The 15,720-nt window shown below is 38.1% G+C and overlaps 1 protein-coding gene across 3 annotated transcripts in view; it reads right to left on the bottom strand.

The window, feature by feature from the left end:
• Positions 1-3,381: 3,381 nt before the first annotated feature.
• Positions 3,382-15,720, bottom strand: part of trim23.S (tripartite motif containing 23 S homeolog) — a 21,767-nt gene continuing 9,428 nt past the window's right edge. The window contains 7 exon segments of one of the 3 annotated variants that reach the window (NM_001093355.1): positions 3,382-3,919; positions 4,887-5,198; positions 7,766-7,890; positions 10,433-10,543; positions 10,895-11,024; positions 12,944-13,078; positions 14,597-14,812. In NM_001093355.1, the coding sequence (NP_001086824.1) occupies positions 5,019-5,198; positions 7,766-7,890; positions 10,433-10,543; positions 10,895-11,024; positions 12,944-13,078; positions 14,597-14,812 (897 nt within the window). In that variant the 3' untranslated portion in view covers positions 3,382-3,919; positions 4,887-5,018. 3 annotated transcript variants of the gene reach the window in all.

The raw sequence follows: 15,720 nt of genomic DNA, 5'->3' as shown, positions 1-15,720 counted from the left end.
GAAAAGGAGATGGGGAGCTACTGGGGCATCTTTGGAGACACAGATCTTTACTGCTAAAGAGCTGTGGTTGCCTTAGGCGGGTACAGAAGCACAGACAAGCCTGGATTTCTCGGGCGGGTGCCCCTAGGCTGCGCGTTCCGATCAGGCGGCCGCCCATATTCCCCCGCGCGCCAGCAAACGGCGCTATTGAATGGGGACGCACAGGTCCCCATAATGCGGCTGGGCGGCATGCCGCCCTAGGCCCGGGCCTATGTGGCCTCGCCACAAATCCGGGCCTGAGCACAAAATATAATGTACAACATTTCTAGCTGCCCACCCTGAAAGGCACTGCCATACATCTGGAAATTAAGGTCACACTTATGTTTTCTTGTGACATTTAGATGATGTTAATAGAGCAGGCACAATCACTAGGGTTATGGTTCCAGTCTCATGGTGCCGCTAAAAGCTCTAGTCTTTACTGGGGAAAAAGGTGACAACCCTACTCATAGAGCATGTGTTCCGACACACTACATGTTCATGAGCTGGATTATGTTAAAATGTTAAAGGGATACTGTCATGGGAAAAAAAAATTTCAAAACAAAATGAATGAGTTAATAGTGCTGCTCCAGCAGAATTCTGCACTGAAATTCATTTCTCAAAAGAGCAAACAGATTTTTTTATATTCAATTTTGAAATCTGACATGGGGCTAGACATATTGTCAATTTCCCAGCTGCCCCAGGTCATGTGACTTGTGCTCTGATAAACTTCAATCACTCTTTACTGCTGTACTGCAAGTTGGAGTGATATCACCCCCCCCCCCTTTTCCCCCCAGCAGCCAAACAAAAGAACAATGGGAAGGTAACCAGATAACAGCTCCCTAACACAAGATAACCGCTGTCTGGTAAATCTAAGAACAACACTCAATAGTAAAAACCCATGTCTCACTGAGACACATTCAGTTACATTGAGAAGGAAAAACAGCAGCCTGCCAGAAAGCATTTCTCTCCTAAAGTGCAGGCACAAATCACATGACTGGGGGCAGCTGGGATATTGACAAAATGTCTAGCCTCATGTCAGATTTCAAAATTGATTATAAAAAAAATCTGTTTGCTCTTTAGAGAAATGGATTTCAGTGCAGAATTCTGCTGGAGTAGAACTGTTAACTGATGCCTTTTGAAAAAAACATGTTTTCCCATGACAGTTTCCCTTTAATGCATACCAAAGTCTAAGGGGGGAATTCACAAAAGTGGAGATAGGCCATTTTGAGTAAAAGTGGTGGTAAACTGGTGTAAAATACTTTCTCCATATTCACAAACAGAAATCCGCCTAAATTCTGACTCAACCACCACTTTTCATATTTTAGTAAAAGACAGTTTACAGACACGTTTATGAAATTCTTTCAAACGACATAAAAATGGAGCAAAAACGACATTTTAAACATTTTCTGCAGACATTTTAAAATTAGAGTAACTCTTCCCCATGTGTCTGATGATCAATTCTGAGATAATTTGCTCTGCTTTGGTTCAACCAATCCTCACTTCACACCTCTTGGAAATGCCCCATTGGGGAATTATTATCATATTAACAGGGATTAGCATTTTATAGTCAAGGAACATGTTTTTGGCTAACCTTATAAGTGTAAAAGCCTCATTAACAAAACAAGTAAAACACTGATTAAACAGATAGTGTATTTTATACAATTTTATACGTAAAAAGTTTTTAACGCACACTTGTGTTATTTTACTAGTTTTCACTTAATTAATGAAGCCATACAGGTATAAGATCTGTTATCCCGAAACCCGTTATCCAGAAAGCTCCGAATTACGGAAAAGATGTCTCCCATAGACGCCATTATAATCAAATAATCCAAATTTTTAAAAAACGATTTCCTTTTTTCTCTGTAATAAAAAAACAGATAAAAAAACAGAACCTTGTACTTGATCCCAACTAAGCTATAATTAATCCTTATTGGAAGCAAAACCAGCCTATTGGGTTTATTTAATATTTACGTGATTTTCTAGTAGACTTTAGGTATAAAGATCCAAATTAAAGAAAGATCCATTATCCGGAAAACCCCAGGTCCCGAGCATTCTGGATAACAGGTACCATACCTGTATTAGCAATTTCAGTGAATATATTATCTAAAGGCAATGTAAAATTTTTAAATTTTTTATTTTGGAAGCACTAAGACACTTGACCTAAGATAATAAAACAGATTTTCTGATACAAATGCCTACATTATGCAAAATAGCATTTTTTTTAATTTAGACCCTTATATTTTGTTACAGAAGTGAAATTACACAAACGTGTTGGCAGATTTAAAAAGCACAGGTTATCCTGAAAAAAATGATGTATAATTCTCCTACTTAAAACAAACCCCTGCCCCAGAAATTCGAAAGTGATGGCTGACTGACAGGTGTAGTAAGAGCTAAAGACAAATTCAGAAAAAATGACGTTAAAATGTCGTGCAAAAGACAAAATCTATAAAGTGTCTGTTTAAAAGACAAATTCACAAAATTGTAGATACAGGTTGGTGAATTTGGTGGGAAATCCGACATTCTTATCTTTTGCCTCAATATCACCACTTTTGTGAATTCCCCCCTAAGAGTCGCATGGGTTGGCTGGGAAGTATCACTTGCAGGGCTGCATTCACCCTGCTCTGCTGCCTATTCATCTATTTAATATAGTGTCTCTTGATATAGGCTTGTTGTTGATGTGCAGCTGCTGCAGGTTCCTAACTAGGAAAGTTAAAAGCACAGTAGTTGTACAGATCTATATTAATGACTGGGACCAAGGATGATCCCCCCATGCCATACCGCGGTGCTGTATTTCATAAATTATTAGGGGCAGATTTATTAAAGGTTGAATTGAAAATTCAAATTCAAATTTATCGCATTTTTTATGGTCAAAACTCTCAAATTTGAATTGTGAATAATCCAAACTCGATTTGAGTTTCAATTCAAATTTCGAGGTTTATCAAATGCTGGACCTTAAAAAATTCGAATTTGACTATTCGCCAGCTAAAACCTGCCGAGTTCATGTATAAGTCAATGGGAGAGGTCCAGGCATCAATTTGTTATGTTACTAGCCTTCCTGACATTCGAGTTTTTTTCAGAGAGCTTAGTCAGATTCAATTCGAATTGGAGTTTTCGAGTCTGTAAAATTTGTGCGAGTTTTAGATATTACATTTTTTTTATCAAATAACCCCCCAATGGAATTTTAACTTTAATAGAGTTAAAAAAAAAAACCTCACATGAATTGGAAATTCGACCTTTAATATATGTGCCTCTATGTCACGCCTCAAAGCTGCTGGACTGGAGCCTCACTATTAGCATTGTGTTGCCTACAACACACACAGCACAGAAGCCAATGCAAAAGATAAAATAAAGCTGCTCAACGACTCCACTTTTGATTTTAATGCACCTCCATTGATTAAGCCACAAGCTTAAATTAAATTACTGCTACACCACTTACACTGTAACTGCCTCTTTAAGACATAATACAGCTGAAGGCATGGATGGAAATTTCACACACCTACCCACCCAACCACACACACACACACACACCCTTATTTGGACTGGTCATGGGGCAGCCTTTAACCCATTGATTGCTGAGCTGTGCTGCAGCAGTTAGTGGGTTACATGTAACCTACAATGGAACGATTCCATGGCAAGTTTGGGAAAGGCTTAAATGTGTCGTTTAAATTAATACTATAAGTGTAGTGTAAACATTAGACTGTTATACATATTAAATAAGAGTAACAATTATTCACCTAGCTAATTAGTTAGTCAGGCATCAAAAAAAAAAAAACTACTAGGTCCGGAGAGTTGTTGCACTAGATATAATAAAGTGACGTAAAGAGATATGTTTTCTAGCAGTCAATACAGTTATTTCTTCAAAGGGCAAGTCATTCCCAAAATAAAAATTTGCCTAATAAAAGATAACATTATTCTAAGCAACTTTGTGATATACATTCATTACACATTTTCTATGGTTTTTAAGTTATATGTATATGTATTGCTATTGAAAGCAGCGTCAGTCCCTTTCTATTCTCTGCCCTGATGTCTAAGACTGTTGATACAATGTAAGACAAGGCAGCTGATAAACAGACCAGTCTTTGCTGAGGAACCAAGACTTTTGCAACATTGTTTAAAAAGTAACAACTGGGAGTTAAACGAATGCTGCTTTCAATAGCAATTGTTTTTACAAATAACTTTTAAAGCGCTGAAAATCTGTAATGAATGTATATTGGAAACTTGCTTAGGACTAGGTTTTCTTTTTTCAGGTACAGGTATGGGACCTGTTATCCAGAATGCTCGGGATAAAGGATCTTTCCGTAATTAGGGTCTTCATGCCTTAAGTCTACTAGAAATTCATGTAAACATTAAATAAATCCAATAAGTTGGTTTTGCTTCCAATAAGGATTAATTATATCTTAGTTGGGATCAAGTACAAGCTACTGTTTTATTATTACAGAGAAAAAGGAAATCATTTTTAAAAATTTGTATTATTTGGATAAAATGGAGTCTATGGGAGACAGCCATTCCGTAAGTCGGAGCTTTCTGGATATCGGGTTTCCGGATAAGGGATCCTATACCTGTACATTTTTATTTTGGGGTTGACTTGCCCTTTAAAGGAGAAGCCAACCCTAAAGTTAAAAAATCCTACTGCCCACCCTACATAGACCCCCCTCCCTCCTCCTTCCCCAGCCTAGCTGCCCCACTGGGCAAATGCCCCAAAGTCTTTACTTTCCCCTCCGTGCCCGTAAACTCCGCTGGTCACAATCTGCACGGAGGGCGAGTGATGAGTTAGGGGCATTTGCCCAGGATAGGGGAGGAGGGTCTGTGTAGGGTAGGGTTTTTTTTTTATTAAGGGTTTGTTTCTCCTTTAAGTCGCCCATAACCAACCTGTGGTTCTTCCAGCAGACCAACAACCACAGGGCCACTGGTTAGACATGCTTTAGGCTATTGTCAAACAGGCCACCTTTCTGTTAGCAGTCAATAACCGCTGCACACACACACATATTACTTGGCTCAGGTTAGGCAACATCAAGCACACCAGCTGCCACCAGTTGCCTTGAGAGCCAGTCGAGTCCGTCATAAAGCCCCATCCCACTCCTGGCGTCACAGCCCTGTATGTACCAGCTGCGGCCACAGCACAGTTTGTGAAGACTCAGGAGCTCAGTCATTTCTTCCACTGACAGGGAACCGGTGACATCCTGTGTAGAGAAGCAGACAGAATAGTTTTGTTCAATATGAAGTTCCCGAAATGCTCATTTATGCAGATAAAGAAAAGAAAACTAGCAATCACTACAAACAATGCGTAGTTATAATATTGTAATGGTTAAATTTACTGTAAGGGTTAACTTTTGTTTAGTAGGCCTGACTCAGAATACACAGAGTCCTCCTTGCTCATGTCCCCCTTCAGTAGTCAGTTCTGTTCTAAGTCGACCATCAAGGACACAGTGAAGCGGTTACAAATGACCTCTTCACAGCAGCACCACTGGTGTAACATCTCAAGAGCGGGGTCTTGTCAGTACTATGTACGGTTCCATTGTTTTATGGTTGTGGGGCCCGACTGCGAGGTAGAGTCCTGCGCGGGTCCATTTTTTGGAACCCGTACCCGCAACCTGCAATCCGCAACCCGGACCCGCAAACCGCATTCTTACCCGCTTGGACTCACTACCCGACCCGCAAGTACCTTATCCGCAACCCGGACCCGCTGACCATCAAGAATCAGCAAGTGCTTTCGTAAAACGGAAGTGACATCATGGGAAGTAGGCGTGATCAGAAAAAAAGGAGTAAAACAGGAAGTGCTGTCATTGTAAACCAGAAGTGACATCATCAGAAGTAGGTGTGATCAGAAAAAAGGAGTAAAAATCGCTATTGAGAAGACCCGCGGCCCGACCCGCAAACCTGTATTGAGAAGACCCGCGTCTATACCCGCACCCGGAACTTCTACCCGCAACCAACCCGCTGCAGGACTCTACTGCGAGGTACAGTTCCTTCAAGGTTCCTATGTACTGCTCCTGCACCATTGTTTCATCATCACTGTTTTTCTATCTTGTAACGCTGTGTTGTGTGAAGGAGTCTAAAACCCCTACCTTGTTCTTTGTTCTGCATCTTGAGAGTACAGAATCCACGCAACTTGTGTCAATAAACTTCACACTTGATCTCCTGTTTCTGGTGAATTCCCACAACAATATATACTTAGCCTGATTTAAGGACATGTTCTCACTATAAAACTGCCCTTTAGACCAGCAAAAGGCACAGCCAGATTAAAGGAGAAGGAAAGCTATGGAGGCATTTTATTGCCAATAGATTAGCTGCAATAGTGCAAGCTAGAATGCTATATTTATTCTGTAGAATGTTTTACCATACCTGAGTAAAAAGCTCTAGAAGCTCTGTTTGTTTAGGATAGGAGCTGCTGTATTAGCTCGGTATGACATCACTTACTGCCTGAGTCTCTCCCTGCTCACTTATAGCTCTGGGCTCAGATTACAGCAGAGGAGGGAGGAGAGGAACAAACTGAGCATGCTCTTGCCCGGGGCAAGGAGGTTTAAGATGAAAACAGGAAGTCTGATACAGAAGCCCATGTGTACACAATAGAAGGAAAGAAATGCTGTGTTTCTTTTGACAGAGGACTCAGAGCAGCATTACTTTGAGGGTTTACTGGTGTATTTAGGTGGACCTTTCTTAGGCTTACTTAGTTTTAACCTTTCCTTCTCCTTTAAAGGGGCACCCAGCATGCTCTGGCACAAGGCAGTTCTGTACTGAACAGCCAGTAAGTGCAAGTCTATCTATGCATATTGGGCCTATAGGTATTGTAAGGGTTAATCATATGCCCATGTCCTGCCCATGTCCTGCCCATGTTCCCTTATATTGCAGGCGCAAATTGCACCCACTTGTAAGCTATTGACTTATCAGCTCAAATCTTTACATTTAGGGGCAGATTTATTAAGGGTCGAAATGAAAATTCGAATTCTCTACATTTATTTTTGGTCAAAACTCTCAAATTCGAATTGTGAACTATCTAAACTTGATCTGAGTTCTAATTCGAATTTCGAGATTTATCGTACACTGGCCCTTTCAAAACTCGAATAAGACTATTCACCACCTAAAACCTGCAAAACTACTTGAGAAGTCCATTGGAGAGGTCCAGGAATCAATTTGGTGATGTTTGCAGCCTTCCTGACATTCGCATTTTTTTCAGAAAAAAAAAAGTTTTTCAAATTCGAATCTAGTTCGTTTTGAGTGCATAAAACAGCTCATATGTAAAACCCTGCTTCATGTAAATGAACCATTTTCATAATAATATACTTTTTTAGTAGTATGTGCCATTGGGTAAAGCTAAATAGAAAATTGCCATTTTAAAAAAATAAGGGCCGCCCCTGGGATCTTAGATTCACGGTGCACACAAACAAACCATACGTTAGGTCACATGAGCCAATTAACAGACAGATAATTAACAGTTAGAGCTGCAGTATTTCTGGTCAGGTGATCTCTGAGGCAGCACACAGACAATCACAAAAGGGGGGTTCAATGCAAGAGATGTAAAAGGGCAATATTTATTAAAATATATATTCCAGTTTGGTAAGATTCTTTCATATGCCACGTAAAATGATATAAACTCTCTATTGCTTAAATATTCACTTTGGGGGCATAGTTTTCCTTTAATTGATTACATTTAGAAAATGTATTATTGCAGTATGGTGAAGCTTATATTAAATTTTCATTTTGGCAATAGTTACCCTTTAACCTTTCCTTTTTACATCTATGTCCTTACCTGTTTATTGGCAAATATTAGCAGCAGAGCATCACGCAGTTCCTTCTCAGTGAGCAGCTTGGCAAGTTCACTGTGTGCTTCTGTGACTCTCTCCCGGTGACTGCTGTCAATCACAAACACCACCGCTGCACATGGGCCACAGACATAGAGGCGTGAGTATTGGGGAGTAATGATATTGTAAACAAGCACAATGGCACAGGCTTTAAGCATGAGAAAAAAATACATGGTCATTTACAGATATACATATGTCATAATGGTACTGCGGGGTACCATTCAGTTTGACAACTACTACTGCCATCATTTACTTGCTAGAGGATAGCAGAAACTGGCCTTTTAAAAACAAAGCTCAGGCATCCCTAATGTACATGCCATTAATTGTTATCCACTTATCAAATAATGATTCTGTCTTCCCTAAACTCAGTCCTAATGGTCCTGCATCCTGATACTATATCCAGGTTGGTTTTTCCTTCAATGATTCAGGGATGATAGAAGGCAGAGCCTGTTATCAGTACATATGGACAGACAGATATGTATAATAAACAGTTCCCACCTTTGTATACCTGAGAAATTAGTATCTACCAATCAAAGTTGAAGGGGAACTATCGCGAAAATGAAAATTTTATATTTCAGCACACTGAAATAAGAAACTTTCTAAATACAATCAATTAAAAATTCAGCATTGTTTCTGAAATAATCAAGTTTATCTTCACTGTTCCTCTCTCAGCATCTGTTTCTCCTCATTCTGTCTTCATGCAGTGTTTACACTGCTAAATAAAGAAAGCACTTGCAGTTTGAAATTACTGCCTTTGAAGCTGTTTATTCCATCCTTATATTTTCCTTCATGCAGGAGTTGGGTGTCAGATGAATGATCCAATATATCTTATAGGGGGCTCCCTTTCCTAGCTGATGTATTAGAGCTCACTATTAAAATCACCAGAAATCCTGTCTCTCTACATGCAGAATTTGTGCAAATGGCAGTTATTTTGTTATATTTTGTGTGTACTGAAATTTGAGTACAGTTATTTGAGTGAGCTTTAATAAATGATATGTATTATAATACATATCATATATATACATGATATGTTATATAATAACTGATTTCAGTACAAACAAAATAACTGCCATTTGTACAAATTCCGCATGTAGAGAGACATGATGTCTGGTGATTTTATTAGTGAGCTCTAATACTAGGAAAGGGAGCCCCTATATAAGATATATTGGATCATTCATCTGACACCCAACTCCTGAATGAAGACAGAATGAGGAGAAACATACTAAGAGAGGAATAGTGAAGATAAACTTGATTATTTCAGAAACGGTACAGAATTTTTAATTGACTGTATTTAGAAAGTTTCTTATTTCAGTATGCTGAAGCTAATATAAAATTTTAATTTTCGCAATAGTTCCCCTTTAAGTCTCATACCCATATAAGTGCTACGCTACATTTGCCAGTGAGGTGTTTTGCACAGCATCCAACCAAGTTCATTACATTAACTTCCCTGGGTTTTTGAATTATGGACAGGAAAATGAACAATGAATGCAGAAAAAAATAATCTTGAGCATTAGTTCTACTGGGCACATAACCACAGGGATTCAAAAGAGCATTAAATATGTGATGAGGTGAAATGGGCCAGGACTAATTAAGGGTCGAATTGAATATTCAAAGTTTCTAATTATTTTTATGGTCTAAACTCTCAAATTCGACTAGTGAAACTCGAATTGAATTTTTAAAAAAATTTGAATTCAATTTTTGAGATTTATCAAAGTCTGGCCCTTTAAGAATTCAAATTCGACTATTTGCCACCTAAAACCTGCCAAAATCATGTATAGGTCAATGGGAGAGGTCCACTGACCAATTTGAAGATGTTTGTAGCCTTCCTGACATTTGAGTTTTTTTTCAGAGAAAGAACTCAAATTCGAGTTTGGTCGAATTCGAATTCCACTCGAGTTTCCGGGTCCGAGTTTTACATATTCATTTTTTTTAATATATAACCCACCAACTGAATTTCGAGTAAAATCGAATTCATGCAAGTTTAAAAAAAAAAACCTCACATGGATTCGAAATCTGACCCGTGATTAATCTGCCTCTAAGTGAAAAGCTCCCGGGTTTATGGCCTAACACTAACCTAACAAATACTAAATATTGTTACCAGACGATACCAAAAAAAAGCCAATTTCTTATACTGATAAGGGAGCTTATGTAGCAAATACTGCTGCAAAAATATTTAGGAACGGCATATCTGCATAATTCATAAATCATATGATGAATGGAACAACTGTTAAAGGAGAAGCAAACCTCCATCTTCTTCTCTTTAGTAATCTTCGGGAAGTAAATGCCGTATTGGCGCATGTGAAGATGGAGCAATTTTCTGTTTTGTGACAACTGCGCATGCCCTATAATAATGGAAATTGCCGAAGCTCCGGGAGAAGACCTGAAAATTACCGAAGTGGCTGAAGATGGCGCCCATGAACTCCGTTGGACACAATCTGCCCCGAGGGGTAAGTAAAGACTTACGGGCATTTGCCCGGGGTAGCAGCTAGGCTGGAAGGGAGGAGGGAGGGTTTTTTTTTTTTAACTTCAAGGTTTGTTTCTCCTTTAATGTGGTCAGTATTACATCTGCTGAACAGAATGAGACCACAGCACTTAGCAGAACTAGACGTCCTCACCTTGGGTATTAAGGTAATAATGTTTCCACAACGGCCTAAGTTTGTGTTTGCCGCCAACATCCCAAATTGTAAACTTCAGGTTTTTGTATTCAACAGTCTCGACGTTGAAACCTATAAAACAAACAACATTTCTGTAAAGCGATAAACATTCAGAATAGAAAATGGAATAGTAAAACAAACTGTTATCACAGTAGTAAGCAAAGCCTGTCATAAGTAATTTTTTGTGCCCCCTATAGAGCAAGTAGAAATGCTGAATATCCTTTAGCACAGGTGAAGGTGCCATTGTTCTCAGAGAGTTAAAGGAACAGTGATATCAAAAAAGTGTTTTAAAGTAATACAAATATAATGCAGTGTTGCCCTGCATGCATTGGTAAAGTTCATAACCAGGTATATTTATCTCACAGGCTCTGGATATAGATGTTTTCCTTTGAGACCAGCCTATGGATGGCAGACACTACGTACCAATTGTTGGGATGGGCTGCATGAACTCGTCTTGTTTTAGCTTAAACAAAATGGTAGTTTTTCCTGCTCCATCTAATCCCAATGTCACAACCCGGATTTCCATTTTTGGGCCGATATGAACTCTATTATCCTAAAAATTAAAGGACAAAATACAAATATTTCAATTTTCTAAAACATTTTCCTCCATTACTTTTACAAAGTTTGACAAGAAAGTAAACCTGGCCATGAGCAGGCCTACTTAAACATACAACTCAGATATTTCTGATAGATTTGTATGACCACCTGTGAGTCTTCTGAACAAACAATATGGTGGGGCTGAAGGATCAGAGCAGTCTAGTTGTTTACATACACTGTGCAATATCTGACCAACAGAATATTGGGCCAGGAGGACAGAAATGTTTCCATGTGTCTGGCAGGAGATCCTTCATGGCTGGAGGGACAGAACAGGCCCAACAATTAACAATGATAAGAGATAAATATAAGAACTCTGAACAGGACTACAGGGATGCTGGGATGAAGCTAAGTAGGCAAGGACTGAGTAGGCCACAATTTGAGATAGTAAACTGCAATGGGGAGTAGCAGGTGAAAGTCAAAGAACATAAAAAGGACAAAAATAGAGGCATTGAAGGGCAGCGATAGGACAAAGAACCAGTCATTTTGCAGCCTTCCCAAATAAGCAGATCTTGCTGTGTACGTAGTTTTAGTTAATTTCCTACAACAGTAGAAAGCATTTTCATAGCTGTCAAATGCACAGAGTAATTATTACAACAGGCATATAAATTTAAGTAAATGTTGCCCTTATGCATCTCTTGCCTTGAACCAACATTTCATGATGGTCGGTGTGTTGCCTCAGAGATCACCTGACCAGAAATACTGCAGCTCTGACTGTAACAGGAAGAAGTGTTGAAGCAAAAGCCTGAACTCTGTTAATTGGCTCATGTGACCTAACATGTATGGGTTGTTTGTGTGCACAGTGAATCCTTAGATCCCAGGGGGCGGCCCTTATTATTTTAAAATGGCAATTTTCTATTTATGATTACCCAATGGCACATACTACTAAAAAGTATATTATTATGAAAATGATTTATTTACATGAAGCAGGGTTTTACACCTGAGCTGTTTTATGCAATATATTTTATAGAGATCTATATTGTTTGAGGGGTATGGTTTTCCTTTAATCTATTTTAGTTAGTACTTTGGAGCAACAAGAGGCAAGTGACATAGGAGAAGGTCTATTCACTTTGTTTGCACAATGACACTGGGCGTGTTGAACCATTTTTTTGTCCTCTCGGAAGTTGTTTTGGGATCATGTGACAACTTCAATCTTAATAGTTAAAGGACCAGTAACATAAAATTTATTTTAAATAAATTTGTTAGTATACAACAAAAAAACCACAAAGACAAATGAAACTTTCTTTATTTAGAAATAACTTACCTAAACTCCACTTGTGCTTCTCTTCAGAAAAGTTGACAGGTTGATGATCCATCGTGCGGCACTCGATTTCTCCTCCCTGGCTATCGCCTATAAGGAAGACAGGGAGGAGAAATCGAGCACCACACGATGGATCGCCTTTTCTCAAGAGGAGCGCAAGCAGAGTTTCAGTAAGTTATTTCTTAATAAAGACTTAGCGATTTCAACGTTTAATTTTTCTTTGTGTTTTGTTTTTTTTTGTTGTATACTAACGAATAAAATTGAAAATAAAATTTAATGTTACTGTTAGATTGAAGCATGTAGTTTATCTGGGTAACTTGAGAACACATTTTATTTAAATTCATTTATTAAAAAACACACCCAATAGGCCAGCATTCCTGTAGTATGTAACTGTACTTTGTACTGTACTTTGAACTTCCCCCCATCCCCCATACTGCGGCAGAACATTCCAAAAATCTTACCCAGCCTGTATTTTTTACTGCAGAGCGATCTGTATAGTGTCTGCAATATATCATATGAAATGTCTTTACTGCAGGTTTCTTATACATGCAACAGGAATGCCCTAAGTTATGTTTAATTTGCCCACAGACAGCCACATTTCATAGATTACTACTTACCTTTGTGAATGTGACGGGGATACTGGAGTCCATCTGGATGTGATCTGCAAGCGATGTAAACTGCTGCTGTTGTTTCTGTAGAGTCTCTAGAAGTCGAGTGATCTCCTGCTTGGCTAGAACCACTCTGCAGTCATCCTGGGGCAGAATATGGGTCACATAACATTCTGATACTTGGAGGCTTAATTATTACAGGGCGGATTTGAGTAGATGTATAGGTTTTTTAACCACGATTAATCTCGCACACTCTACAACCACAAATTTGTTAAAAGATCCAAAAACTTAAAAATGCGAATGAAAAAAAGCTCTGAATGAGACCTTAAAAAAATACAAATACCGCCAAAAAAAATAAAGTTTTTCTGATAATTCCTAAAAGAAAAACAGAAAACTCCTAAAAGTCCAGTTTGATTGAAAGCAGTCCAATAAGATCAGCGCTGATCTCATCAACTTCGATCAGACCTCGACAACTTTTACATAGCAAAGTATTAAACGTTTTTTTTTTTGTAATTTTTTGCACTTAAAGGACCAGTAACAGATAAAAAAAAATGTAAAAATAAATTGTTAGTATGCTACGAAAAAAAGACACCAACACATATTAAACTTTAAAGTCGCTAAGTCTTTATTAAGAAATAATTACCAAAACTCCGCTTTGCTCCTCTTCAGAAAAGGGCGTTTTGGCGTTCTATCGTGCAGCGCTCCATTTCTCCTCCCTGCCTTTCTTATAGGAGATAGCCAGGGAGGAGAAATTGAGCGCCGCACGACGGATCGTCGCCCTGTCGTCACTGTTTCTGAAGAGGAGCGCAAACAGAGTTTCAGTAAGTTATTTCTTAATAAAGACTTAGCGATTTTAAAGTTTAATATGTGTTGGTGTCTTCTTTTCATAGCATACTAAAAAATTTTTTTTAGAAAAAGTTAGCTGCTACGGGTCCTTTAAAACATTTTTTAGAACTTTTTAGAAACATAGTAAAAACACAATTTTTTTGAGATTCGTGGGGGAAAAAAATCTCAATTCAACGGTTAGTAAATGGGCCCCCTAGTCTCTATTTATCTGTAAGTAAAATGGCATAGCTAATTGCTGCACCAACATTTATAGGGATTAGGTTCGCCACCTGGCCGGTATTTTACCGGCCTGGTCGGTAAAAATGATGGATGATCCCAATGTTACTAATAGGGAAAAAAGATAAATATATTTATTCTGTAATATATAAATCTGTATTATATATACATACATACATATATATATATATATATATATATATATATATATATATATATATATATATATATATATATATATATATATATATATATATATAATTTTTTCAGAACCGGTCAAATTACCATCTCCATAAGTTACAGAAAAGCTCCTGCTCTTGCTTGTGGTCTATTATAAATTAGTGAAAATGCTGGGGTCTTGGAACTAGTTCTATATGCCTGTTACTGGCATATTCTGTACAAGCTGCTAACATGTTATGTGCAGTAACCAATGTATGATTCTGTTTTATGATTAATGAATGCATTTAAATGTAAAGCCCAAAAGAGTGTTTTGTTATTATGGTTGATTGAAAACATATGTATCTGTGTAATTTTGCAGCAAAGAGTTTCCTTAGAATCCTTTAGCAAAGCATGCTCCGAATGCCCACAAGTGATAGATACCTGCTGCAAAGCCTTCTCACAGTGCAGACAAGCAGTTGACACTTCAGACAAGAGAATAGTCATGTTTTCTTGTTGCTGCCGAAGCCACATTAGCTGTTCTCTCACGTGTGCATCGACGACACTGAGGGCCATTTCTTCCTGACGGCAAAGTGTTTCATGTAGGTCGGAAAAATAGGCCCTAACACAGGAGCGGGCATTCTCCGCAGTTCCTGAAACCTATTCAAATCATAATATGAGATCATGAGATGTTTAAACCAAGTGTATCAATGCCTTAGACACATGCTTTTTGCTACTGATATTGAACATTGTCCGGGTTATTTATCAAAATCCGAATGTATCAGATTTTTTTTAAATAAATGCGACCAAACTAGAATCCACAATTTGACTTTATTTATTATTAAAAAAACATGATCTAATCGGATCACGGAAAAACTCGATAAAACCAAGTGAAAACCCGATTCACTTTTTTTTCCCAAAAAGACCAAATTATTCGAATTTTTGCCTTTTTCAGGCTAACTCCAGGACAGACTACAGAAACTTCCAAATAGATTAGGGATCTCTCCCATTGACTCGGCAGGTCTGAGATGGCGGATTTTTCAGATTTTGACTTTTTGCAGCCTCTGAGTTTACTATATCTCGAAAAATTTGGTAATAATTCGGATGTTATAGTAAAAAATCTTGAATTTTTCGAGTTTTTAGCATTCTGACTTTAATAAATAACCCCCTATGTATAGAGAATAATAATTCTATGCAAAAATAATTAGTGTGATGGCATACCTCACAACATTTTGGAAATAAAAAGAGGGACAGCAAAAATATTTATATTAAAGGAGTATAATGTCATTAACTGAAGCCTAAAAACAATGGGTTCTATTAATTTAGAGCTGAACAAATGAATACATTTTAAAAGTGTGATAAACACTTTTTCTACCTGCATAAAAGAATATAGTTCTTTCTATTCGTGTGTCTATCTACATTCTTTCAGTCAAATGATGGTTGCTGTCTGTCTGTACAGCTGAAACTGAAACACGACCTCTGATCCTGGTCTGAATTGCCTGTATATTGCTTTGCAACCCTGCAACCCAGATAGATGAAAAATTAAATGGAGTCATCATGTTTAGAAC

Source organism: Xenopus laevis, chromosome 1S (genome assembly GCF_017654675.1).
Source record: "Xenopus laevis strain J_2021 chromosome 1S, Xenopus_laevis_v10.1, whole genome shotgun sequence".
In the NCBI taxonomy this organism is placed as follows: domain Eukaryota; kingdom Metazoa; phylum Chordata; class Amphibia; order Anura; family Pipidae; genus Xenopus; species Xenopus laevis.
Note: the sequence above shows the minus strand (reverse complement) of the source record. Positions and strands in the feature narration are given on the sequence as shown.